This window comes from Acipenser ruthenus, chromosome 8 (genome assembly GCF_902713425.1).
Source record: "Acipenser ruthenus chromosome 8, fAciRut3.2 maternal haplotype, whole genome shotgun sequence".
Taxonomy (NCBI): Eukaryota; Metazoa; Chordata; class Actinopteri; order Acipenseriformes; family Acipenseridae; genus Acipenser; species Acipenser ruthenus.
Genome location: NC_081196.1, coordinates 25088588 through 25116152, shown reverse-complemented (window position 1 = coordinate 25116152; position 27565 = coordinate 25088588). Strand labels below are relative to the sequence as shown.

At 40.6% G+C, this 27565-nt stretch overlaps 1 protein-coding gene across 1 annotated transcript in view; it reads left to right on the top strand.

Moving 5' to 3' along the window:
* The first annotated feature begins 313 nt into the window (after nucleotides 1-313).
* Nucleotides 314-27565, top strand: part of pwp2h (PWP2 small subunit processome component) — a 104728-nt gene continuing 77476 nt past the window's right edge. Inside the window, exons 1-7 of the mRNA XM_034010878.3 lie at nucleotides 314-547; nucleotides 3721-3833; nucleotides 4344-4438; nucleotides 20505-20604; nucleotides 25966-26109; nucleotides 26276-26411; nucleotides 26661-26890. Coding sequence (XP_033866769.3) covers nucleotides 530-547; nucleotides 3721-3833; nucleotides 4344-4438; nucleotides 20505-20604; nucleotides 25966-26109; nucleotides 26276-26411; nucleotides 26661-26890 — 836 coding nt within the window. The 5' untranslated portion in view covers nucleotides 314-529. The remainder of the gene's footprint in view (nucleotides 548-3720; nucleotides 3834-4343; nucleotides 4439-20504; nucleotides 20605-25965; nucleotides 26110-26275; nucleotides 26412-26660; nucleotides 26891-27565) is intronic.

The window sequence follows — 27565 nt, the reverse complement described above, 5'->3', positions numbered from 1 at the left end:
AAAAGGAACTTCGATTGGATCCACTTCTTCTGCGATTAGAATTTCTCCCAACACCACCTCCATTTTGATTCTGCTCAGAACTGTTGTTCATCTACCAAAGCTGTCCACGCTCTGTCTGCACAGACCGTGATGTTAAAAAAGTGTCGTGAACGCACCCATTGACTCATTCAATAAAATCTGCCACTCTTAAAGATGGATGCCTCTACTTCAAGAAGTGCTGGTCTGCCCTTCGCCAAAATGACTGCCACAGTCCTTGTGATGAACAGCATGTTCTCCATTACGAGGCCATATATATGTTTGTGACCTCCAAGTCAGCAGGGGTCTCTGCAGTCTAAAGCGAGGAAACGTACTAGCAGAGCTGTGTCCTCTGTTACCTGGAAGTTGTTCTTTGCAAGCAGAAGTCATTTTAGGTACATGTGCGTTTGAGCAGGGCTGATTTACAGTTCAAGTTACATGTTTCGAATTATTTAAGTTTCTAGATAGATACATATTATTCGTAAAACCATCGTTTACACCAGCGGCCGCAGTCATGAAATTTGCATACAAAGTAAGTTGTTTACTACTACCTGTTGGTATCTTATTTTTTAATTTTGTTTTAAGATGTTTACGTGGTGACAAATAAAAGTTTGTAGTTTGATTTTATTTGGGGGGGGGGGGGGGGGGATACGTAGCAGTAGCTGACAGAGAGCCTCAAACCACTGAAGATCATATAACCGGGAGACAAAACAATTACCACAATAAAACAAGGTTGTGTATCGGTAGGTCTAAATGAAAAACAACGAAATATGGCAATACCATTTCGGATCAGTGTTGGAAATATAGACACATAAATATAGTAATGCATCAGTTTTTAATTTACACATATATTTACTGTACTGACCAATGACAATGTCGCAGCTAAATTATGCAGAATTATATTCATTATTTCATAATTTATGACCAAACATATCATGGCTATTTGTTTTACATTGTAGGTATTCTCCATACTTTATGATTTCAGACAGGGTTTTATGTCAATGCAAAACACACTTTGAATTACAGTCGGCGCCGCTTTATTGGGACGCCTCGGGAGAAGTAAAACATATCCAGTGTTGTGTAATATTTTGCATCCCATAACATTTTGCGTCCCCTGCTTATTGTACTATATGTAATCAAATGGTTTTTGATTGTAAAAACATTGTACTGTAGTAATGAAAATATACACCAATCCTCACCCTTAACCTACCTTAACATTAAAAAAGTGTTAACTTAGGGATTCCAACAAAACAAACCGTGGCGAAAGTGCGGAAGACGAATCGCCAGCATGTAGTACAATAAGCAGGGGATGCAGAATATTACACAGCACCGGAATAAGCGCTGTCCCAATTAAACGAGAGGCATTTGAGACATCAGTCACAGTTTTTTGTTTCTAAATGAAAAGATAAATAATACAATTACAGCACATTATGGTTAAATGCATTTTTTATTCCTTAATTAATCACTGTTTATTTTATTTTTACGTGAAATGGAAAATTAATGAAATCACACCTTATCACAAAGCGAGGCACCTGCGATGTTGACACGCTACAACAGCAGCCTGAGAAACCACAGGAGACTCCAGCTCCTTCAGAGTTCAACGTGGTGCTGCACTGTGCTACACGAAACTGTTTTGCTATGAAAAGCGATTACTTTTTATCATTAGAAATACTGTATCCCAATTAAACAAAGTGACGTCCCAATTAAACTACATAAATTGCACTGTGAAGAACCATCCCCCAGCTGTATCCCATTCAAGCAGAAATCATGGTTATCAGTATTGCAAATAGGCGCCGCCGACTGCACCTCCATTTTAAATCGCGTGTCCAGTAGGGGTATAAATCGTTTAGAGTTTAAACATTAGTAAAGTGTCAAACATTTTTAATTTTGTTTAATCCGTTAAACTTTGTTCAAAATGTGCAAGTCAATTTTTTTTTTTTTTTTTTAATATTACCTACCTACCAATGTCCAGCATGCTTTTGGTCACGTGACTAGTCTGCTTCTACTGAGGTTTGATCTAGCGTGGAGGAGGTGGGGCCCAGACATAAGAACATAAGAAAGTTTACAAAGGAGAGGAGGCCATTCGGCCAATCTTGCTCGTTTGTTTATTGATCCCAGAATCTCATCAAGCAGCTTCTTGAATTATCCCAGGGTGTCAGCTTCAACAGCATTACTGGGGAGTTGGTTCCAGACCCTCAAATTCTCTGTAAAAAAAAAAAAAAAAGTGCCTCCTATTTTCTGTTCTGAATGCCCCTTTATCTAATCTCCATTTATGACCCCTGGTCCTTGTTTCTTTTTTCAGGTCGGAAAAGTCCCCTGGGTCGACATTGTCAATACCGTTTAGAATTTTGAATGCTTGAATCAGATCACCATGTAGTCTTCTTTGTTCGAGACTGAACAGATTCAATTATTTTAGCCTGTCTGCATATGACATGCCTTTTAAACCTGGGATAATTCTGGTTGCTCTTCTTTGCACTCTTTCTAGAGCAGCATATCCTTTTGTAACAAGGTGACCAGACCTGAACACAGTATTCTAGAAGAGGTCTTACTAATGCATTTAAAGTTTTAACATTACTTCCCTTGATTTAAATTCAACACTTTTCACAATATATCTGAGCATCTTGTTGGCCTTTTTTATAGCTTCCCCACATTGTTTAGATGAAGACATTTCTGAGTCAACATAAACTCCTAGGTCTTTTTCATAGATTCCTTCTTCAATTTCAGTATCTCCCGTATGGTATTTATAATGCACATTTTATTGCCTGCGTGCAGTACCTTACTTTTCTCTATTAAATGTAATTTGCCATTTCTCTATTAAATGTCATATTACAATCGTTATGACAAGTAACTGTATTTAAATTAATAAGGATGAGTTGCTTCAGCATTTAAATGAAAAAGTAAGACGTACTATTTAAAAGCCCCTTTAGTGGTTTTACAGAAGAAGAAAAAAAACATAAATTAAACCACTTTTACTATTAACATGTTTCTCAGTTGTGATTGAGATACACAAATGGATTAACAGATATAAATTGCATTTAAGGACAGTAGAAAAGCTGGTGTAAAATACCTATTTATAGACATATGCGGTAATTTATAGAAAGCTATTTATTTTAAAATGCTCAGAGCCCTTGCAGCTACGCACTTCCCCCAAGATGGCTGACTTCCGGTTCACCTGCTGTCGAGACCGCACATCGAGGGGGACGCATCCTACCCCCCCCCCCCCCCCCCCCCTTACACAGCATCTTTTCAAAATGTTTTTATTTTAATGTTTAAACGTTTAAACTATATATTTTTAAAAGTTTAAACGTTTATTAAATTAAACGGAATCTAGCACTCCTAGTGTCCAGTTGGGGTGTTAGTTCCATTTCATTTATTAAATTTATTAACCCATATGAAAAGCCATCATCTACCACCCAGCAAATAAATAGAGTGTGGGCTGGAACAGCCCCATATTGCCCTTTTACAGAGATAGGAAAACTTGGCTCTTTCAGTCCATTCTGTAGGACCGAACTGAAGATCAATTTAAATGGAACAAAGTCCTTGGAAGAACTCAGGTTGCCTAACCCTGCCTAATTCATTTTTTAGGCAACACAGCTACAAAGCAGATAGCATGACTTTTTACACCTACAGTCAGATTTAAAATTTTCATGTGGTAAGCAATTTTTATTGGATATGAAATTCTTAATTTGTCATTTTTTATTTCAGTTTTCAAATCTGCTTGGGACAGTATATCGTCATGGCAACCTTAATTTTTCTCATGATGGAAATTCAGTGATTAGTCCAGTTGGAAACAGAATTTCGATCTTTGACCTCAAAAAGTAAGTCTCTGTGAAGTCAGCTTTCTCTTGAAGCATGAGTTTAAAATATTAAAGCCTAATAGTTTTGTTGCACTTGTCATAGGAGGCTGTGTGGTCCAGTGGTTAAAGAAAAGGGCTTGTAACCGAGGTCCCCGGTTCAAATCCCACCTCAGCCACTGACTCATTATGTGACCCTGAGCAAGTCACTTAACCTCCTTGTGCTCCGTCTTTCGGGTGAGACGTAGTTGTAAGTGACTCTGCAGCTGATGCATAGTTCACACACCCTAGTCTCTGTAAGTCGCCTTGGATAAAGGCGTCTGATAAATAAACAAATAATAGTCCTTAAGTTGAAGACAGGTTGTGTGTGACATTTTAGAATTCCATAAATAATTATTTATGTAAAATACAGAATATATAATGTTTCATGTATAGCTGTATTTATCTTGTCGTACTTGCCCTGCTTGTTTAATTTAGTGTTTTGATAACTAATAGAGCTATTTTGTGATTATTGCTTTGCTGTTTCATACACAGCAACAAGTCTGAGACATTGCCGGTGGCTACAACCAAGAATATCACTTGTGTCGGGCTCTCCCCTGATGAAAACCTGGCCATCCTGGTCGATGAAGGTGGGTTGATATTGAGCTCCTCAAACATGATGAAATATAAAAAAAATTCTGAAAACACTGGAACAGTTTCTGAATGCAGAATGTAGTTAATGACCAATCTTAATGCTTACTAATGTGCAGATTTGTCACCACGTGTCATGTATATAATGTTTTATATTGTAGCTTGGGATTCTCAATTATTTGCTTATTGGTAAAAGTGGGTCACATATTCTCCAGGATTATTTTGTACTAACACATCACAGTTTCACATAATTCTGTGATAACTTCTAAAAACAAGATTTTGTTTTCTTTTTGGTAAGACAAAAACAAACGTGTGATATTTTATTTTGTAAATTTAGGCATATTTATGCAGGTTTCGAAATGAATGACAGCCACGCGGCAATTGCAAATTTCTGTTCAGGTTATAGTTATTTATTGTCCTTCAGGACTAAATTGTCTGATTTTAACCCTTTGCGGTCCATTTATTCAGCGCGTCTCAGGCACGTCAGGTACAATTTATTTTCACGCGCAGTTTATTTTAGACGCGCTGTTTAAAAGTATTTTTTTTTTACAGTAAAACAGGTTTAAAAGGCACTACATATCAACAGGAGACTCAGTACTGCATCTCCAGCTCCGCCCCACCCCTTGTTCACTGTATTTTTCACATACCTCTTGATAGTAGTGCATACCGATAAATCATCTCCTGAATTTATCACCAAACTCCTCAATAATGCGATCCAAGTCATTATTTTATTACTATAACATCTCAAAAAAGCTCTGCAAATGTCTGTGATATTCTCTGAGCGCTGGATGCGGAAGCAGCTATCTTGTTTGTTTATGTCTGTGTTATCTTTGTGGTGCCGGGACTATCTGTATTTCTCAGATACGTCCCCTTTTTTTTCGGCTCCTATCGATCTCACTCGGCCATTCAATGGTTTTATTGGCTTTTTCCAGAGAAAAAACGACTAGAGACCTGTTTTTTTGATGATGTTGGACAGGGTCCGACATTGGACTGGAAAGGGTTAATGTTGATGTAGAATGAGATCCCCTTGGAAGAGATTTTATTATATTGCTTGAGTCCCTTGGTTTCACTCAACATGTTACTGGCCCTAGTCATATTCATGGCCATACTCTAGATTTAATTATCTCTCCTGGCCTAAACATTCAGTACTTGACCATCATTGATCTTACGGTTTCAGATCACTCTGCTATTAATTTTGAAATATTAATACCTGGTTCTATAAATACTTCTGACTCGATGCATTCAAACTCGATCTCTAAATCAATCAACTAGGAGGTTAAATGTCTAAGACACGAATGGCAAAATCATAGACGAAGAAAAAAAAAATAGCAAATATATTAAATGATTACTTTTCACAGGTTTTTACAAAGGAGGACACGGACAACATGCCGCACATGTCGACCTGACCCTAGCCAGTTTTAAATAACTTTAGCATAACAGAGGCAGAAGTGTTAAAGGGACTAGGAGCTCTTAAAATAAACAAATCCCCTGGGCCAGATGAGATCCTCCCAATAGTACTCAAAGAAATGAAAGAAGTTATTTACAAACCGGTAACCAAGATCATGCAACAGTCTCTTGACACAGGGGTTGTACCGACAGACTGGAAAATTGCAAACGTAATACCGATCCGCAAAAAGGGAGACAAAACCAAACCAGGTAACTACAGACCAATAAGCCTGACTTCTATTATATGGAAACTTATGGAAACTATAATAAGATCCAAAATGGAAAATTACCTATATGGTAACAATATCCTGGGAGACAGTCAGGGAGATCGTGGGAGATCGTGTCTAACTAACCTGCTTCATTTTTTTGAGAGTGCAGCTTTGACAATGGATAATTGCAAAGCATACGACATGGTTTATTTAGATTTCCAGAAAGCTTTTGACAAAGTCCCGCATAAAAGATGACTTCTCAAACTGAACGCAGTAGGGATTCAAGGAAATGCATGCACGTGGATTAGGGATTGGTTAACATGTAGAAAACAGAAAGTACTGATTAGAGGAGAAACCTCAAAATGGAGCGAGGTAACCAGTGGTGTACCACAGGGATCAGTATTAGATCCTCTGCTATTCCTAATCTACATTAATGATTTAGATTCTGGTATAGTAAGCAGACTTGTTAAATTTGCAGACAACACAAAAATAGGAGGAGTGGCAAACACTGTTGCAGCAGCAAAGGTAATTCAAAATGATCTGGACAGCATTCAGAACTGGGCAGACACATGGCAAATGACATTTAATAGAGAAAAGTACTGCACGCAGGCAATAAAAATGTGCATTATAAATATCATATGGGAGATAGTGAAATTGAAGAAGGAATCTATGAAAAAGACCTAGGAGTTTATGTTGACTCAGAAATGTCTTCATCTGGACAATGTGGGGAAGCTATAAAAAGGCCAACAAGGTGCTTGGATATATTGTGAGAAGTGTTGAATTTAAATCAAGGGAAGTAATGTTAAAGCTTTACAATGCATTAGTAAGCCCTCACCTAGAATATTGTGTTCAGTTCTGGTCACCTCGTTACAAAAAGGATATTGCTGCTGTAGAAAGAGTGCAAAGAAGAGCAACCAGAATTATCCCCGGTTTAAAAGGCATGTCATATGCAGACAGGCTTAAAGAATTGAATCTCTATTCAGTCTTGAACAAAGAAGACTACGCGGTGATCTGATTCAAGCATTCAAAATCCTAAAAGGTATAGACAATGTCGACCCAGGGGACTTTTTTGACCTGAAAAAAGAAACAAGGACCGGGGTCACAAATGGAGATTAGATAAATGGGCATTCAGGACAGAAAATAGGAGGCACTTTTTTACACAGAGAATTGTGAGGGTCTGGAACCAACTCCCCAGTAATATTGTTGAAGCTGACACCCTGGGATCCTTCAAGAAGCTGCTTGATGAGATCCTGGGATCGTTAAGCTACTAACAACCAAACGAGCAAGATGGGCTGAATGGCCTCCTCTCGTTTGTAAACTTTCTTATGTTCTTAACTAATGACAAGTTCTTGGAAGCATTGTCCGCTTTACCATGAAGACCAAGGAGCTTTCGAAACAACTCAGGGATAAAGTGGTAGAGAGGCACAGTGCAGGAGAACGGTACAAGAACATTTCAAAGGCGCTGACTATCCCTCTCAGCACAGTGAAGTCCATCATTAAGAAGTGGATGATGCATCATACCACCAAGACACTACCCAGATCAGGTCGCCCTCCCAAACTGAGCAGCCGGGCAAGCAGGAAACTGGTTTGGGATGTCGCTTTGAAGCCAGCAATGACCTTGAGAGATCTGCAAAGTTCTGTGTCTGAGATGGGAGTCAGTGTTCACACATCAACAATAAGCCGGTCCCTACACAAAGCTGGCCTGTATGGACAGGTGGCAAGAAAGAAACCATTACTCAAAAAGCCTCATCTTAAAGCACATAAGGAGTTTGTGAAAAAGCATGTAGATGATACTGCAGACATGTGAAAGGTTTTGTGGTCAGAGGAGACAAAAATTGAACTTTTCGGTCTAAATTCAAGCGTTGCGTCTGGCGCAATCCCAACACTGCACATCACCCAGTCAACACCATCCCAACTGTGAAGCATGGCGGTAGCAGCATCATGTTATGGGGATGCTTCTCTTCAGCAGGGACTGGGAAGCTTGTCAGGATAGAGGGGAGAATGGATGGTGCCGGCAAATCCTTGAGGAAACTGGGGAGGAAATTCAGGTTTCTGCAGGACAATGACCTGAAGCACAAAGTCAAAGCCACACTGGAGTGGTTGAACAGCAAGAGAATTATTGTTCTTTAGTAACCCAGTCAAAGTCCTGTCTTGAAGAATTGAATGTCGAGACTTGAAGATTGCAGTCCATCGACGATCCCCAACAAACTTATGAGAACTGGAGCAATTTTCCCATGAAGAATGGGCAAAAATGTCACCATCCTACTGTACAAAGCTAGTAGAGACCTATTCAAAAAGACTCATAGCAGTAATTGCTGCAAAAGGTGCTTCTACCAAGTACTGACACTGTAAGGGGTTGAATACTTATGCAACCAGTAAATTTCATTTTGTACATTTTCTTTGCAAGTTTTGCTGATATTTAACTCCTCCTCGTATAACAGTGTTCAGTTTAATCTAATATATATATATATATATATATATATATATATATATATATATATATATATATATTATACACACACACACAGTGGCTTTCAAAAGTATTCACCCACCTTGGACTTTTCCACATTTTATTGTGTTACAACATGGAATCAAAATGGATTGAATTAGGAGTTTTTGCCACTGATCAACACAAAAAAAGTCTATTTTGATAAGTCTACCAGCTTTACACATCTGGACACTACAATTTTTGCTCATTCTTCTTTGCAAAATTGCTCAAGCTCCATAAGTTGGATGGGGACCTTTGGTGAAGAGCAATTTTCAACTCTTTCCACAAATTCTCAATTGGATTGAGGTCTGGGCTTTGATTGGGCCACTCCAGGACATTGACCTTTTTGTTTTTAAGCCACTCCAGTGTGACTTTGGCTGTATGTTTGGGGTCATTGTCCGTTTGGAAGATGAATCTTCTCCCAAGTCCCAGGTCTCTGCAGACTTCAGCAGATTTTCCTCAAGGATTTCTCTGTACTTTGCTGCATCCATTTTGCCCTCTATCTTCACAAGCTTTCCAGGCCCTGACGCAGAGAAGCATGCTTCACGGTAGGGATGGTGTTCTCAGGATGGTGTGCGGTGTTAGGCTTGCGCCAAACATAGTGCTTAGCGTTGAGGCCAAAAAGCTCTATTTTGGTCTCATCAGACCATAGGCTCTTCTTCCACTTGGTCTCAGAGTCTCCCACATGCCTTCTGGCAAACTAGCCGAGATTTGTTTTTTTGCCACTCTCCCATAAAGGCCAGTTTTGTGAAGCACCGGGCTATTGTTGCCGTATGCACAGCGTCTCCCAGCTCAGCCGTAGAAGACTAACTCCTTTACAGTTGCCATAGGCCTCTTGGTGGCCTCCCTGACTAGTGCCCTTCTCGCCCTGATACTCTGTTATTGAGGTTGTGCCATATTCTCTCCATTTCTTAATAATGGACTTTACTGTGCTCCGGGGGATATTCAATGCCTTGGAAATGTTCTTATATCCTACCCCTGATAGGTGCTTTTGAAGAACCTTATTCCGGATTTGCTTTGAATATTCCTTTGTCTTCATGATGTAGTTTTTGTTAGGAAATATACTAACCAACTGTGGGACCTCCCAGAGACAGGTGTATTTAACCTGAAATCATGTGAAACACCTTAACCCTTTGCGGTCCATTGTCGGACTGGGTCCGACATTGCAATTATTCCTCACAGGTCCTTTGTCGGACTGGGTCCGACATCATTATAGCAACGCAATAAACGGGTGTTTAGTCATTTTTTCTCCGGAAAAAGCCGAGAAAACCATTCAATTGCCGAGTGGTAGCGACAGGAGCCGAGACAAGTCTGAAAAAGAAAAAAAAAAAGGCGTATTTCATGAATAGTCATACATGGTATCAGGTATCAGATAATGGGCGTCCATAATAAACAAGCTGGCTAAGTGCGTCAGCGCACTGAGACTATCATGGACATTTGCAGAGCTTTTTTCAGATGTTATAGTAATAAAATAATGACTTGGATCGCATTATTGAGGAGTTTGGTGATAAAACGAGTGATCTGGAGATGATCGATCGGTATGTACGACTATTATTATTATTATTATTATTTATTTCTTACACAGCTGAACGCTATAGCAAACAAAAGGCTGGGGAGGGGCTGGAGATGCCTAGTGTGTGCTTTGTTGATATGCAGGGCCATTTAAACCCGTTTGACTGTGAAAAAAAATACTTTTAAACAGCGCGTATAAAATTAACTGCGCGTGTGAAAATTAATTAGACCTGGCGTGCCTGACGCGCGATTAATAAATGGACCGCAAAGGGTTAATTGCACACAGGTGGACTCCATTCAACTAATTATGTGACTTCTAAAGACAATTGGTTGCACCAGAGCTTATTTAGGTGTGTCATAGCAAAGGGGGGAATACTTATGCAATCAATTATTTTCTGCTTTATATTTGTAATTAATTTAGAACAATTTGTAGATTTTATTTTTCACTTTGACATTATGGACTTTTTTTGTGTTGATCAGTGGCAAAAACTCCTAATTCAATCCATTTTGATTCTGGTCCCACACTAGGTCTGCGCTTGACCCCCACATGTACGGTGCATTAGAACATAAGAACATAAGAAAGTTTACAAATGAGAGGAGGCCATTCAGCCCATCTTGCTTGTTTGGTTGTTAGTAGCTTATTGATCCCCGAATCTCATCAAGCAGCTTCTTGAAGCATCCCAGGGTGTCAGCTTCAACAACATTACTGGGGAGTTGGTTCCAGACACTCACAATTCTCTGTGTAAAAAAGTACCTCCTATTTTCTGTTCTGAATGCCCCTTTATCTAATCTCCATTTGTGACCCCTGGTCTTTGTTTCTTTTTTCAGGTAAAAAAAGTCCCCTGGGTCGACATTGTCTATACCTTTTAAGATTTTGAATGTTTGAATCAGATCGCTGCGTAGTCTTCTTTGTTCAAGACTGAATAAATATCCTTTTTGTAACGAGGTGACCAGAACTGAACACAATATTCTAGGTGAGGTCTTACTAATGCATTGTAAAGTTTTAACATTACTTCCCTTGATTTAAATTCAACACTTCTCACAATATATCCGAGCGTCTTGTTGGCCCTTTTTTATAGCTTCCCCACATTGTCTAGATGAATACATGGAGTCAACATAAACTCCTAGGTCTTTTTCATAGTTCCCTTCTTCAATTTCAGTATCTCCCATATGATATTTAGAATGCACATTTTTTTGCCTGCATGCAATACTTTACACTTTTCTCTATTAAATGTCATTTGCCATGTGTCTGCCCAGTTCTGAATGCTGTCTAGATCATTTTGAATGACCTTTACTGCTTCAACAGTGTTTGCCACTCCTCCTATTTTTATGTTGTCTGCAAATTTAACAAGTTTGCTTACTATACCAGAATCTAAATCATTAATGTAGATTAGGAATAGCAGAGGACCTAATACTGATCCCTGTGGTACACCACTGGTTACCTTGCTCCATTTTGAGGTTTCTCCTCTAATCAGTACTTTCTGTTTTCTACATGTTAACCAATCCCTAATCCATGTGCATGCATTTCCTTGAATCCCTACTGCGTTCAGTTTGAGAAGTCATCTTTTATGTGGGACTTTGTCAAAAGCATTCTGGAAATCTAAATAAACCATGTCATATGCTTTGCAATTGAGAGGGACCGGAGTAACATCTGCCCTGGATCGCCCAATAACCTAGCCCTCTCAGTCACGCTGCATACCCGACTCCCTTTGAGTGGCGTTTGATACCATCTGCGCTCTCTCCCACCAGTCCCCAGCCTCATTTCAGAGGTGCACCTTCCCATTTTTCGATCTGTCTCTCTTTCTTTGTTTTCCTAGGACGAAAAAGGGAAGAAAACTGGTCAGCTTGCAGGGGGAAAATCTCACCAATCGTTTCCCCTGCTCTGTCTGCCATATTTACGTGCGTGGTTGTGACTGCCTTTTGGATTAATTGCCGATACTGTGGCCAGTCCCGGCCCAGAATAACGGGGTGCGGCAGCCTTTCCACCACCCCCACTGTGAGGTGGCGCTGTTGTGTAGTGTGGGGTATGTTGCCGTATCTCCATGGATACAGGAGATGCCACCTTGCCTTGTGGCTGCCATGGGAAACCACCTAAGAGAACCCCTCGAATTAAGATCTGGGCACACTGAGTCCACTAAAGCCTGGGTACTCACATTACCAAGCACCACATCAATGATACAAGGCCCCTCCCGACCATTTCCTCGTTCCTTACCTGTCTCCGATGCCAGATTGCACGTCACAACGTTGCACTCCATTGCCAAATGGGCGATGTGTCCCGGTTCATGGCACCTAAAACAGACAATCGGGGCATGCGGGACTGAGGTTAGTTGTCTGTCCCGCTGCTGATAAGGCAGCGGGTTGGGGGTAGTAAATCTACCCCAGCTGGGGGCCAACCGCTGCCTCCATGGTAAGGAGGTGGGCCAGCCCATTGGGTTCGGTGACCTAGGAGGTCTGGTTCCCAGCTGGAGAGGTGGTGGCACTAGTCCGCGGTTGGTTGACGCGACGATAGGGGTCAGCAGTCCGGTCTTTATGGAGACCTGGGAGTCCTCAAAATCATCCGTCAGTTTGACGGCGGCCTCCAGGGTGGCCGGATTATGGCGCTGTATCCATCCTTGGGTCTCAGCGCCGACCACATGGCAGAACTGCTCCAGAACGATGGCTTTTCCCATTTGCTGCCCTGTCTTTTCGGCAGGGCTGAGCCAGTGCAACATGTGGTCACAGAGTTTTTGCGCAACAACTCTGGGGCGGGTCTCCCGTGGCCTCTGATACTCCCGGAACTGCACCCGGTGTGTTTCCCCCGTGATATTCCGGCATTGGAGGATGGCCTGTTTGACCAGGTCGTACTGGCTAGCCTCCTCGTTGGTCATTGCCTGATACGCTGCCTGAGCTTTCCCGCTCAGACAGGGACCCATTTGGCTGGCCCAGTACTCCTTCGGCCATAACACGGTGGTGGCCAACCGCTCGAAGGCAACAGAGTACGCCTCCGGGTCATCCTCCACAGTCATCATTTTCGCCCAAACTTTAGGGGGCGCCATCACGGGTATTGCTGGTGCTTGTGGTGCGTTTCCGAGACCAACCCTCTATCAGCGCTGTGTGTCTCTCCTCTGTCTTGTCTCTGCTCCATTGCCTGCAGCAGCATGGTGAGCGTGGCGACATCCATCTCCCAGTTCTTGACACCAAGGGTGATGCAGGTGCTCCAGACAACGACAAATGCAAAGTTCACGGTTCAAGTACTTTTCTTTTCTTTTTGGGTCTCCTTGACCGTTTTAAATAATAATAATGCTGGCTCTACCCAACTATGGGTATTGCCAGCATCAAAACCAAGGGGTTGCAGTCCTGAAATAATAATAATAATAATAATAATAATAATAATAATAACAAATACAGACACGAAACACAGACATGTATCCGGACAGTGCCTGCTCTCAGTGCAGGTGCAGTGCTGGAAACAGTGGTGCTGGTGTGTGTTCAAGTGCAGTGCAGTCCGGGTGTATCTTCCAAGCGACAGCGTGTGGAAGCGACATCGTGGGAGAAGTACGAGTGGACAAGTACAACGCAGTTAGAAGCAGAAAGGAGGAATTACATCTTTAAATCTGGAGTTGCTTTAATCAGAAAACATTGCAGCTTAAAGCCTTGCAGCTGCGTGTATTTTTCTGATCAGCTGAAACTCGGAGCAGCTGATTCAAATCCCGCAGCGTTCTGGGACACGGGGGAGGAGCGGAGCACGCAGCACAAACACAAACAAACAAAAGGCAGGCAGACTTCCAAGCGACAGCGTGTGGAAGCGACATCGTGGGAGAAGTACGAGTGGACAAGTACAACGCAGTTAGAAGCAGAAAGGAGGAATTACATCTTTAAATCTGGAGTTGCTTTAATCAGAAAACATTGCAGCTTAAAGCCTTGCAGCTGCGTGTATTTTTCTGATCAGCTGAAACTCGGAGCAGCTGATTCAAATCCCGCTGCGTTCTGGGACACGGGGGAGGAGCGGAGCACGCAGCACAAAAACAAACAAACAAAAGGCAGGCAGACTTCCAAACGACAGCGTGTGGAAGCAACATCGTGGGAGAAGTACGAGTGGACAAGTACAACGCAGTTAGAAGCAGAAAGGAGGAATTACATCTTTAAATCTGGAGTTGCTTTAATCAGAAAACATTGCAGCTTAAAGCCTTGCAGCTGCGTGTATTTTTCTGATCAGCTGAAACTCGGAGCAGCTGATTCAAATCCCGCGGCGTTCTGGGACACGGGGGAGGAGCGGAGCACGCAGCACAAACACAAACAAACAAAAGGCAGGCAGACTTCCAAGCGACAGCGTGTGGAAGCGACATCGTGGGAGAAGTACGAGTGGACAAGTACAACGCAGTTAGAAGCAGTTGAAAGCAGGTTGACAGCTGCAGAAGCTACACTAAACAAAAAAAATGGTATTCAAGCCAGTAATCTGTGACAACTGCATGATGTGGGAAATCCGAGAAAACCCAACAGAGCTCAACCAAGTTTGTGTAAAGTGCTGCACGATCCAGGACTTGCTTCAGCGATTAAGCCTGCTAGAAAAGGAGCTGGAGGAAATGAGACAGCAACAGGAGCTTGAGGAGCTGACACACCCACAATTCATGGAAGTCTGCACCCCTAGCAGACTGAAAGCCAATAGGGAGATGGAAGAGAGTCGAAACAGCTGGGTTCAGATAGGCAGAAGCAGGGAAAAAAAGAAACTTCGTCAAACACAACCACCAGAAATCCAGACAGCCAACACATTTGAGCCACTTAGATGACCAAAACCAACATCACGAGAATGAAAGAAACAACACCCAGGACCCTATAAACAGTGCTGACCAGGCAGCAAAAAGAAGGGAGGTCATGATTGTTGGGGACTCCATACTGAGAAACACAGCAAGTTCAGTTCGCAGTTTGGACCCCCTTACTACAACAGTGTGCTGCCTTCCAGGAGCCTCAGTCAAGCACATCACTGAGAATGTGGACAGGCTCCTAGAACGAACAGGAGATGACCCGGTAGTAGTCGTCCACATTGGTACAAACAACATTGGAAGAGACAGGCCAAGATCCCTGCAAAACAAATTCAGAGAGCTAGGAAGGAAATTAAGACAAGACCAAAACTGTGGTCTTTTCTGGGATACTGCCGGCGCCTTGCAAAGGACCATATGGACAGCTGGAAATACAAAATCAAAATGCATGGCTGAAATCGTGGTGCACACAGGAAGGCTTCACCTTTCTTGAACATTGGAGCACTTTCTACAACAAGGACTATCTATACAGGTGGGACGGACTGCACTTAAACAGAAAGGGAACCAATCTACTCGGAGAAAGGATCCTTCAGGCGGTACAGAAGCATTTAAACTAGAAAGGAAGGGGGGAGAAAACAAAAAAACAGAAGGGAGACTACATCAAAACAAGAGCAACAACTCAGGTAAGACCACTATTAAATGTATTTATCTTAATGCTAGAAGTCTCAGAAACAAAATGTTAGAACTTGAAGCTACTGCACTAACAAGTAACTACGATGTGATAGGTGTTACAGAAACTTGGTTGTCTGAGAGTGATGGAGACGAATATAATATTAGTGGGTACACACTGTATAGGAAAGACAGGCAGGACAGAAGAGGCGGAGGGGTAGCGCTATACATAAGAAATAGCCTTGAAGCTCAGGTGTTAAATCAGGACAAAGAAAACAATGCAGAATCAATATGGGTCAGAATAATGGACACAAATTCAAAGGGCATAATAATAGGAGCATGCTATAGACCGCCAAATTCAGACGCTGAGCAAAATAATCTGTTATACAATGACATTCGAAATGCGTGTAGAAAAGGAGAAGCCATACTAATGGGGGATTTCAACTTCCCCTGTATAAAATGGGAAAACCCAATGGGGGGCACGACGGACGAAATTGAAATGGTGGAAATGACAAATGACTGCTTCCTAACGCAATTTGTCAAGGCACCGACTAGAGGGGAGGCATGCCTTGATTTAGTCTTTTCAAATAATGAAGACAGAATAACTAAAACAGAGGTCAGAGAGCCATTGGCAAACTCAGACCACAACATGGTCTCATTTGAAATATTTTTTAAAACCCCAAAAGTAATGACTAAAGCTAAGGTTTACAATTTTAGAAAAGCAAACTACAAAGGTATGAAACAGAGACTAACAGAAGTAGATTGGAGTAAAATAGAGAAAACATCCACAGAAAAAGGGTGGCTGTTTTTTAAAAATGTAGTACTAGAGGCACAAAACAATTACATCCCAAAAGTAGACAAATCTAAATCTAAAACAAAATGGCCAAAATGGTTTAATAGATCAATTAAAAAAAATATTCAGCGAAAAAAGCCACTTTACAGAGCGTTTAAAAGGGACCAAAAACAAAGCACACAGAAAGAGTACTTGGAACTGCAAACACAAGTCAAAAAGGAAGTTAGAAAGGCCAAGAGAGAGATAGAAATCAATATTGCTAAGGGGGCTAAAACCAATTCCAAAATGTTTTTCCAATATTATAACAGCAAGAGAACATTCAAAGAGGAGGCTAAATGTCTAAGAGACACAAATGGCAAAATCATAGATGAAGAAAAAAAAATAGCAAATATATTAAATGATTACTTTTCACAGGTTTTTACAAAGGAGGACACGGACAACATGCCCCACATGTCGACCTGTTCCTATCCAGTTTTAAATAACTTTAGCATAACAGAGGCAAAAGTGTTAAAGGGACTAGGAGCTCTTAAAATAAACAAATCCCCTGGGCCGGATGAGATCCTCCCAATAGTACTCAAAGAAATGAAAGAAGTTATTTACAAACCACTAACCAAGATCATGCAACAGTCTCTTGACACAGGGGTTGTACCAACAGACTGGAAAATAGCAAACGTAATACCGATCCACAAAAAGGGAGACAAAACCGAACCAGGTAACTACAGACCAATAAGCCTGACTTCTATTATATGGAAACTTATGGAAACTATAATAAGATCCAAAATGGAAAATTACTTATATGGTAACAATATCCTGGGAGACAGCCAGCATGGTTTTAGGAAAGGGAGATCATGTCTAACTAACCTGCTTGACTTTTTTGAGGATGCAACATTGAAAATGGATAACTGCAAAGCATACAACATGGTTTATTTAGATTTCCAGAAAGCTTTTGACAAAATCCCGCATAAAAGATTAATTCTCAAACTGAACGCAGTAGGGATTCAAGGAAATGCATGCACATGGATTAGGGAGTGGTTAACAGGTAGAAAACAGAAAGTACTGATTAGAGGAGAAACCTCAAAATGGAGCAAGGTAACCAGTGGTGTACCACAGGGATCAGTATTAGGTCCTCTGCTATTCCTAATCTACATTAATGATTTAGACTCTGATATAGTAAGCAAACTCGTTAAATTTGCAGACGACACAAAAATAGGAGGAGTGGCAAACACTGTTGAAGCAGCAAAGGTCATTCAAAATGATCTAGACAGCATTCAAAATTGGGCAGACACATGGCAAATGAAATTTAATAGAGAAAAGTGTAAAGTATTGCATGCGGGCAGTAAAAATGTGCATTATAAATATCATATGGGAGATAGTGAAATTGAAGAAGGGAACTATGAAAAAGACCTAGGAGTTTATGTTGACTCAGAAATGTCTTCATCTAGACAATGTGGGGAAGCTATAAAAAAGGCTAACAAGATGCTTGGATATATTGTGAGAAGTGTTGAATTTAAATCAAGGGAAGTAATGTTAAAACTCTACAATGCATTAGTAAGACCTCACCTAGAATATTGTGTTCAGTTCTGGTCACCTCGTTACAAAAAGGATGTTGCTGCTGTAGAAAGAGTGCAAAGAAGAGCAACCAGAATTATCCCAGGTTTAAAAGGCATGTCGTATGCAGACAGGCTAAAAGAATTGAATTTATTCAGTCTTGAACAAAGAAGACTACGCGGCGATCTGATTCAAACATTCAAAATCCTAAAAGGTATAGACAATGTCAACCCGGGGGACTTCTTTGACTTGAAAAAAGAAAAAAGGACCAGGGGTCATAAATGGAGATTAGATAAAGGGGCATTCAGAACAGAAAATAGGAGGCACTTTTTTACACAGAGAATTGTGAGGGTCTGGAACCAACTCCCCAGTAATGTTGTTGAAGCTGACACCCTGGGATCCTTCAAGAAGCTGCTTGATGAGATTCTGGGATCAATAAGCTACTAACAACCAAACGAGCAAGATGGGCTGAATGGCCTCCTCTCGTTTGTAAACTTTCTTATGTTCTTATGTATCGCTAGCGTAAAGCGGCAGCTCCCAGATCCATATTTAACCATCTGGCAGCGATAAACACACAGTTTAGAATAAGCGACACTTCACTCACAGTTTAATTGTCCTTGCTTCCTCCCATTAACCACAGCAACTCGATCACGTGTTGTAACGTATTATATCTCCATAAGTTTCTGCAACCCTGGGTCTGCTGATGCTTTGAGATGTTTAATACATATATTTAGGTAAAGTAAAAAAGCACAGGCACCTAGCTGCCAGATCAGTGGAGAAAAATGCATTTAAAAACCACGATCAGTCAAAAATACCGCTCCGGTATTTCTAGTGTTAATCCCTCAAGACTTTTTATGGGCTTCTGTGACTGGGTACACCCTGCTCCTGTGCATATTATGTTTTGTATTCTTTGTATTATTATTAAACGTATTGTTAAATTTGTATAAAGCACGCCGTTTTGTTAGGTTTTTTTTTTTTTGCAGCATGGATGGGGTTAAGCTTCCCCATCCATGCTAACTCTGTTCAGAATGTGACAGTATCTGGGTTGATTGACTTGATTGATTTGATTGATTGATTGATTCATTATTAATTTGGAGACGGTCACTCGAATATAAACTGCCGCTTTGGCTGATTGAGTTTGTGTTCGGAAGCGGAATGAGGGTCAGGAGGTAAAGCTTAATTAAATATAATCAATTGCAACGTGTGCTGGTTATACACCAGCACAATACTTGTTTGGTTTCGTGTTTGATTTGTTTGTCTGTTTTGGCCATCATGTCGTTTATTTTGAGTGTTCTGTTTTGTTTAACCCTTTGCGGTCCATTGTCGGACTGGGTCCGACATTGCAGTTATTCCTCACAGGTCCTTTGTCGGACTGGGTCCGACATCATTATAGCAACGCAATAAACGGGTGTTGAGTCGTTTTTTTCTCCGGAAAAAGCCGAGAAAACCATTCAATTGCCGAGTGGGAGCGACAGGAGCCGAGACAATAGTCATACATGGTATCAGGTATCAGATAATGGGGCGTTCATAGTAAACAAGCTGGTTGAGTGCGTCAGCGCACTGAGACTATCATGGACATTTGCAGAGCTTTTTTCAGATGTTATAGTAATAAAATAATGACTTGGATCGCATTATTGAGGAGTTTGGTGATAAAACGAGTGATCCGGAGATGATCGATCGGTATGTACGACTATTATTATTATTATTATTATTTATTTATTACATAGCTGAACGCTATAGCAAACGAAAGGGTGGGGCAGGGCTGGAGATGCCTAGTGTGTGCTTTGTTGATATGCAGGGCCATTTAAACCCGTTTGACTGTGAAAAAAAATACTTTTAAACAGCGTGTATAAAATTAACTGCGCGTGTGAAAATTAATTAGACCTGGCGTGCCTGATGCGCGATTAACAAATGGACCGCAAAGGGTTAAGCCTTTTTATTTTACAATAAACTGGCGCATCCGCGTATTTATTCATATCCCAGCACTGTTGTCTGTGTCCACTGTCTTCCGGGTCTGACGTCACCACCAGCCGTCCGTGTCACATATGGTGTCCTGTGTGGGATTAAGCTCCCAGCTGACCTCCGGTCGTCCCTCCCCTCCTCTCCTCTCCGGGGCAGGGGCAGTAGATGACGGAGTGGCACCCCTCCCCGCAGGAAGGGCACCAACTCGAGGCCAGGTGGAAGTAGCCGTCCCAGCGGCCCCCCTGTTGTGCCTGTGGTGCCAGTTCCACCTCCTGCCAGGGAGGGGGTTGGTCAGGTGCTATGTGCCTCACCTTTTAGGCAGGTGAGGCATACGTCCAACGTGGCAGAGACGTGGCGGCACTTGCGACCAGCCCCGTGCTGCTGTTGCCCCACCTTATTTTGGCTCTTTTTTTTGTTGCAATCCCTTGTGTTTTTTTCTTCAAAAAACACCTTCAAAAACACTATTCTTGAAAAAAATGTTTTAAATAAACGCACTTTTATACACCTGCCCGGATTCTTAACTGCCCTAGAACCATGTATCCGTCAGTGTGATGCGCTCCGACATGTAGTTATGTAATCTTTTTAGAATTTTTTTATGAATTTATATCAGATTATTACTTTGTATGTTTCATGTTTTGAGTCCGTAAATCATAAAAACATTAATTATGTAAAATTCCATCTTTTTGTTGATTTGTATTACAGATGGAGCGGCTGTCCTCGTGAGCCTGATTACCAGGGCTGTTCTCCATCACTTCCATTTCCACAAACCTGTGCAGTGTGTCCGCTTCTCTCCTGATGGCAGGTAAGCTGATCTCGTCTTCTGTGTGCTTATGGGGCCTGAAGCCTTCTCTGCTGGATTACACCTTACAATGCTTTACTTTTAAAATTCTTAGGGAGTCTTTTAGATCTGCATAGTAGGCCATTGTACAGTGCCGTGAAAAAGTATTTGCCCCCTGTCTGATTTTCTGCATTTTTCAATATTTTTGACACTGAATGTTGTCAGATCTTCAACCAAAACCTAATATTATCAGACCTGCTAACCTCTACGCATTTTGCGTATCCGCTACTCATTTTGAGTTGGTAATGCGTGGATACGCTTTTATCAGAGATGATACGCAATAATACGTAATCCATATTTCGCTCATAGTCTATGATGTTGCCTGTAGTTAGAGAAAGTGTTGCATCTAACGTCAGGGCCGGCCTTAGGGAAAGGCAAGCAAGATTAGAATAACCAATCAGGTTTTGAGTTTAGTTATGGAATAGAATAATCAGCTTTTGAGTTTAGTTGACGATCCAACCACAGTTTAAAAAAAAAAAAAAAAAAAAAAAAAAAAGTTATCGTTGGTTGACTGACAGAAATTCCTACCACCCAGTTTCTTTGTATAATCACTGCCATTCTACTGTAGCCTATTAGACTTTGTTGAGCTGACTCGCTTGTGTTTCAAGTGCCAGTTTCAGACACATTAGAGGGAGTGTGAAGTACTGCGACTTGTAAGGAAATTAAGAACATAAGAACATAAGAAAGTTTACAAACGAGAGGAGGCCATTCAGCCCATCTTGCTCGTTTGGTTGTTAGTAGCTTATTGATCCCAGAATCTCATCAAGCAGCTTCTTGAAGGATCCCAGGGTGTCGGCTTCAACAACATTACTGGGGAGTTGGTTCCAGACCCTCACAATTCTCTGTGTAAAAAAAGTGCCTCCTATTTTCTGTTCTGAATGCCCCTTTATCTAATCTCCATTTGTGACCCCTGGTCCTTGTTTCTTTTTTCAGGTCAAAAAAGTCCCCTGGGTCGACATTGTCTATACCTTTTAGGATTTTGAATGTTTGAATCAGATCGCCGTGTAGTCTTCTTTGTTCAAGACTGAATAGATTCAATTCTTTTAGCCTGTCTGCATACGACATGCCTTTTAAACCGGGGATAATTCTGGTTGCTCTTCTTTGCACTCTTTCTAGAGCAGCAATATCAGTTTTGTAACGAGGTGACCAGAACTGAACACAATATTCTAGGTGAAATCAGTACTTTCTGTTTTCTACATTTTAACCACTCCCTAATCCATTTGCATGCATTTCCTTGAATCCCTACTCCGTTCAGTTTGAGAATTAATCTTTTATGCGAGACTTTGTCAGAAGCTTTCTGGAAATCTAAATACACTATGTCGTATGCTTTGCAATTATCCATTGTCGATGTTCCATCCTCAAAAAAAATCAAGAAGGTTAGTTAGACACGATCTCCCTTTCCTAAAACCATGCTGACTGTCTCCCAGGATATTGTTACCATATAGGTAATTTTCCATTTTAGATCTTATAGTTTCCATAAGTTTACATATAATAGAAGTCAGGCTTATTGGTCTGTAGTTACCTGGTTCGGTTTTTTCTCCCTTTTTGTGGATCGGTATTACATTTGCAATTGTCCAGTCTGTCGGTACAACCCCTGTGTCAAGAGACTGTTGCATGATCTTGGTTAGTGGTTTGTAAATAACTTCTTTCGTTTCTTTGAGTACTACCATCTGACCCAGGGGATTTGTTTATTTTAAGAGCTCCTAGTCCCTTTAACACTTATGCCTCTGTTATGCTAAAGTTATTTAAAATTGGATAGGAACAGGTCAACATGTCAGGCATGTTGTCCGTGTCCTCCTTTGTAAAATCCTGTGAAAAGTAATCATTTAATATATTTGCTATTTTTTTTTCTTCATCTGATTTTGCCCTTTGTGTCTCTTAGACATTTGACCTCCTCTTTGAATGTTCTCTTGCAGTTATAATATTGGAAAAATATTTTGGAATTGGTTTTAGCCCCCTTAACAATATTGATTTCTATCTCTCTCTTGGCCTTTCTAACTTCCTTTTTGACTTGTGTTTGCAGTTCCAAGTACTCTTTCTGTGTACTTTGTTTTTGGTCCCTTTTAATCGCTCTGTAAAGTGCCTTTTTTCGCTGAATATTTTTTTAAATTTATCTATTAAACCATTTTGGCCATTTGGTTTTAGATTTGGATTTGTCTACTTTTGGGATGTAATTGTTTTGTGCCTCTAGTACTACATTTTTAAAAAACAGCCATCCTTTTTCTGTGGATGTTTTCTCTATTTTACTCCAATCTACTTCTGTTAGTCTCCGTTTCATACCTTCATAGTTTGCTTTTCTAAAATTGTAAACCTTAGCTTTATTCATTACTTTTGGGGTTTTAAAAAACACTTCAAATGAGACCATGTTGTGGTCTGAGTTTGCCAATGGCTCTTTGACCTCTGTTGTAGTTATTCTGTCTTTGTTATTTGAAAAGACTAATTCAAGGCATGCCTCCCCTCTAGTCGGTGCCTTGACAAATTGTGTTAGGAAGCAGTCATTTGTCATTTCCAGCATTTCAATTTCGTCCGTCGTGCTCCCCACCGGGTTCTCCCATTTTATATGGGGGAAGTTGAAATCCCCCATTAGTATGGCTTCTCCTTTTCTACACGCATTTCGAATGTCATTGTATAACAGATTATTTTGCTTGGCGTCTGAATTTGGCGGTCTATAGCATGCTCCTATTATTATTCTTTGAATTTTTGTCCATTATTCTGACCCATATTGATTCAGCGTTGTTTTTTGTCCAGATTTAACACCTGGGCTTCAAGACTATTTCTTATGTATAGCGCTACCCCTCCACCTCCTTCTGTCATGCCTGTCTTTCCTATATAGTGTGTACCCACTAATATTATATTTGTCTCCATCACTCTCAGACAACCAAGTTTCTGTAACGCCTATCACATCGTAGTTACTTGTTAGTGCAGTAGCTTCAAGTTCTAACATTTTGTTTCTCAGACTTCTAGCATTAAGATAAATACATGTAATAGCTGTCTTTACCTGAGTTGTTGTCTTTGTTTTGATGTGGTCTCCCTTCTGTTTTTTTGTTTTCTCCCCCCTTCCTTTCTAGTTTAAATGCTTCAGGACCTCCTCAAGGATCCTTTCTCTGAGTAGATTGGTTCCCTTTCTGTTTAAGTGCATTCCGTCCCACCTATATAGATAGTCCTTGTTGTAGAATGTGCTCCAATGTTCAAGAAAGGTGAAGCCTTCCTGTGTGCACCACGATTTCAGCCATGCATTTTGATTTTGTATTTCCAGCTGTCCGTATGGTCCTTTGCAAGGTGCTGGCAGTATCCCAGAAAATACCACAGTTTTGGTCTTGTCTTTTAATTTCCTTCCTAGCTCTCTGAATTTGTTTTGCAGGGATCTTGGCCTGTCTCTTCCAATATTGTTTGTACCGATGTGGATGACTACTACCGGGTCGTCTCCTGTTCGTTCTAGTAGCCTGTCCACATTCTCAGTGATGTGCTTGACAGAGGAAGGCAGCACACTGTTTTAGTGAGAGGGTCCAAACTGTGAACTGAACTTGCTGTGTTTCTCAATACACACACACACACACACACACACACACACACACACACACACACACACACACACACATATATATAGGTTGTAGGGAGATATGCAAATAAAGCATTACAAGAGCCAATCAAATCGCATGAAAGTTGCCTAACGGCTTCTACATTGACAGCGTTTTAAAAGTCAAAATACAGTAGCTGCATACTTGTTTTGCCCTTTTTGGGGCTCATCAGTACAGCGCAACTGTATTTTTACTTCAGAAAGGCTCAGGAGAGTAAGTAAAAACAAGTAGCTTTCGAGTTAAGGTGAGTTTTTGAATTTATTGCTTTCACTCACCATAACTCAAAAGCTACTTGTTTTTATATATATATATATATATATATATTTATTTTACAAATCTAAACAAGAAAATGTAAATAAATAAACTTCTGAACAGACATTTCTTTACAACATACATATTTATAAAACTGCAACGATAGTACATTTTTAACTTTTCAACAAAAATTGATTTACATTATCAGATGCGCAAAAGCAACTGAACAACGTAGATAAACTTGGAAGAAAACATTTTACAGAAGCGCACAGCACAATAAGTTATAAGTCTTTTTTTTTTCTTTTTTCTGTTTTTTTTTTTTTTTTTTTTTGGACCAAAGGGTATTCCTTTACCTTGAGTCTAAGGCTGTTCACAATCTGCACAGGGCACAGCTGTCTGAAGTTTTATTTTTATTGCACTTGCCAACCTGGCATTGGCGTCTTTTGCGGCTCTCAGGAGGGTTGCCAGCTTCAGCTGTGGGTACACGCTTGGCAGCCTCCCTTTTTTCCAAATGCTTCTTGCGAAGTTCCTGTGCTAACTGTAAAATATATTCTCTATTTGGTAAATTCTTCTCTGTGCATTCTTTGTAAAGAACCCAGGAGTTGATGGCTGCTAGGTCCAATACATTGTAAATCACCTGAAAAGGTCACTGTCGGGAGCCAGCTTTCACGGAATACTTCCGTGCCATCTGATCCAGAACATCAACTCCATATTTTGTTGCGTTGTAAAACTCTGTGGTCTGATTGGAAGGCTGATTGAAAAACAATATACTGTCAGTCATTCACTCAGGCAGAGAGCAGAGACTAATCTAATTACAGCTAAACACGTTGTGGACTGGTAAATAAAAATAATAAAGTAGAATACCATTCTGCATAATCAAAATACAATTGTTTTCTGTGTGGCCGTCAATGTGACTGAAAGGTACATGAACGCGCAGCCCCATATGTGTTACACGACTGGAAAAAATTTAATTTTAAAACCAAAAAACACCAAAATGACTGCCGTGGGGCTTCTAGTGTTAACCCTTTGCGGTCCTATGTCGGACCTGGTCCGACATTGCAATTTTCCCTTTCCGGTCCTATGTCGGACCTGTCCGACATCATCAAAAAGACGTAAAAAACAGGTCTCTAGTCGTTTTTTCTCTGGAAAAAGCCGAGAAAACCATTCAATGGCCGAGTGAGACCGATATGAGCCGAGACAAGTCGAAAAAAAAAAGGCGTATCTCATGAATAGTCATACATGGTATCTGGTATCAGATAACGGGGCGGGTCGTAAGTAAACAAGTTGGCTGACTGAATCAGCGCACAGAAAACACAGACATTTGCAGAGCTTTTTTGAGATGTTGTTGTAATAAAATAATGACTTGGATCGCATTATTGAGGAGTTTGGTGATAAAACGAGTGATCCGGAGATACAAAACAGAATGTGTGTGTTGTAGATCTCTGAGCTATATTAGCTCCCTTTTTACTGTCTCTTTTTTTTTTTTTTTCCTCAGGAAATTTGTCGTTACCAAAGATAATGTGGCTCTTATGTACCATGCCCCTGGAAAGAGGAGAGAGTTCAATGCTTTTGTGCTTGACAAGAGCTATTATGGACCATACGATGAGACTACTTGCATAGACTGGACTGATGATTCAAAGTAAGTATAAGTGCTCTTACTACATGTACAAATGCAATGTATTTGTTGCTCTCATCTCAGTCTTTGTCAATATAAGGTAATTGGTATTGGTAACCTAAGGAAAGTTGTATATTCTATAGAGTAATGGAGCAGTTTGTACTAATGGTTTTATTTTCATATGATGCAGATGTTTTGTTGTTGGAAGCAAAGACATGACCACATGGGTGTTTGGAGCTGAGCGGTGGGCAAACCTGGTGTATTACTCACTTGGAGGGCACAAGGATGTAATAGTTGGGTGCTTCTTTGAAGAGGACAGCCTTGATGTAAGTCTAGTGCAATTTGATTTGACACTTAGGACAGTAAAAGTCTGTCTCTGTTAAGAATACACATAGTTTTCAATGGTATGACACGAAATTGCCTGGGGAAATGCATTAAAGACTTCAACTTATTCTCTGAATTTTTTTTTTGAGAACCTGCTTCGTTTGTGTGAATAAGCATTCACATTTATGATGACATAACCTGGAACTGAAATCTCTAGGCCATGCTTATATGTTGTACATTTGTCATTACAGCTGTACACTGTGAGTCAGGATGGAGCATTAAGTGTGTGGCAGTGTGACACGGAGCTTGAGGGACTAAAACCCAGACCCCCGAAGCAAACATCAACCGTCCACACAGAGGAGGATGCTGAGGTTGTGAAATGCGATGAGAATAGGGTGCCCAGAGGAGAGGAGATTAGAGGAAATGCCAACAGCCAGGAGCAGGAGGGCAGTGGAAAGGTCAAATATAGACGACAGGGAAAGTAAGTAACCAAAAGCTTTTTGGAACAGTGTTTCACTTTTTTTTATATTGGTCTCGAAGGTTCACTAAGAGTCACTAATTCTTTCATTTCTTACCTCATATGATGAACACACACAAAGTGAACTCCCAGTTTCCATGTTGCTTGGTGGAGAAACAGATCTTACCCAGAGATCATTGATATAAACTATGTAGGTATGAAACAGAGACTAACAGAAGTAGATTGGAGTAAAATAGAGAAAACATCCACAGAAAAAGGATGGCTGTTTTTTAAAAATGTAGTCTAGAGGCGCAAAACAATTACATCCCAAAAGTAGACAAATCTAAATCTAAAACAAAATGGCCAAAATGGTTTAATAGATCAATTAAAAAAAATATTCAGTGAAAAAAGGCACTTTACAGAGCGTTTTAAAAGGGACCAAAAACAAAGTACACAGAAAGAGTACTTGGAACTGCAAACACAAGTCAAAAAGGAAGTTAGAAAGGCCAAGAGAGAGATAGAAATCAATATTGTTAAGGGGGCTAAAACCAATTCCAAAATATTTTTCCAATATTATAACAGCAAGAGAACATTCAAAGAGGAGGTTAAATCATAGATGAAGAAAAAAAAATAGCAAATATATTAAATGATTACTTTTCACAGGATTTTACAAAGGAGGACACGGACAACATGCCTGAC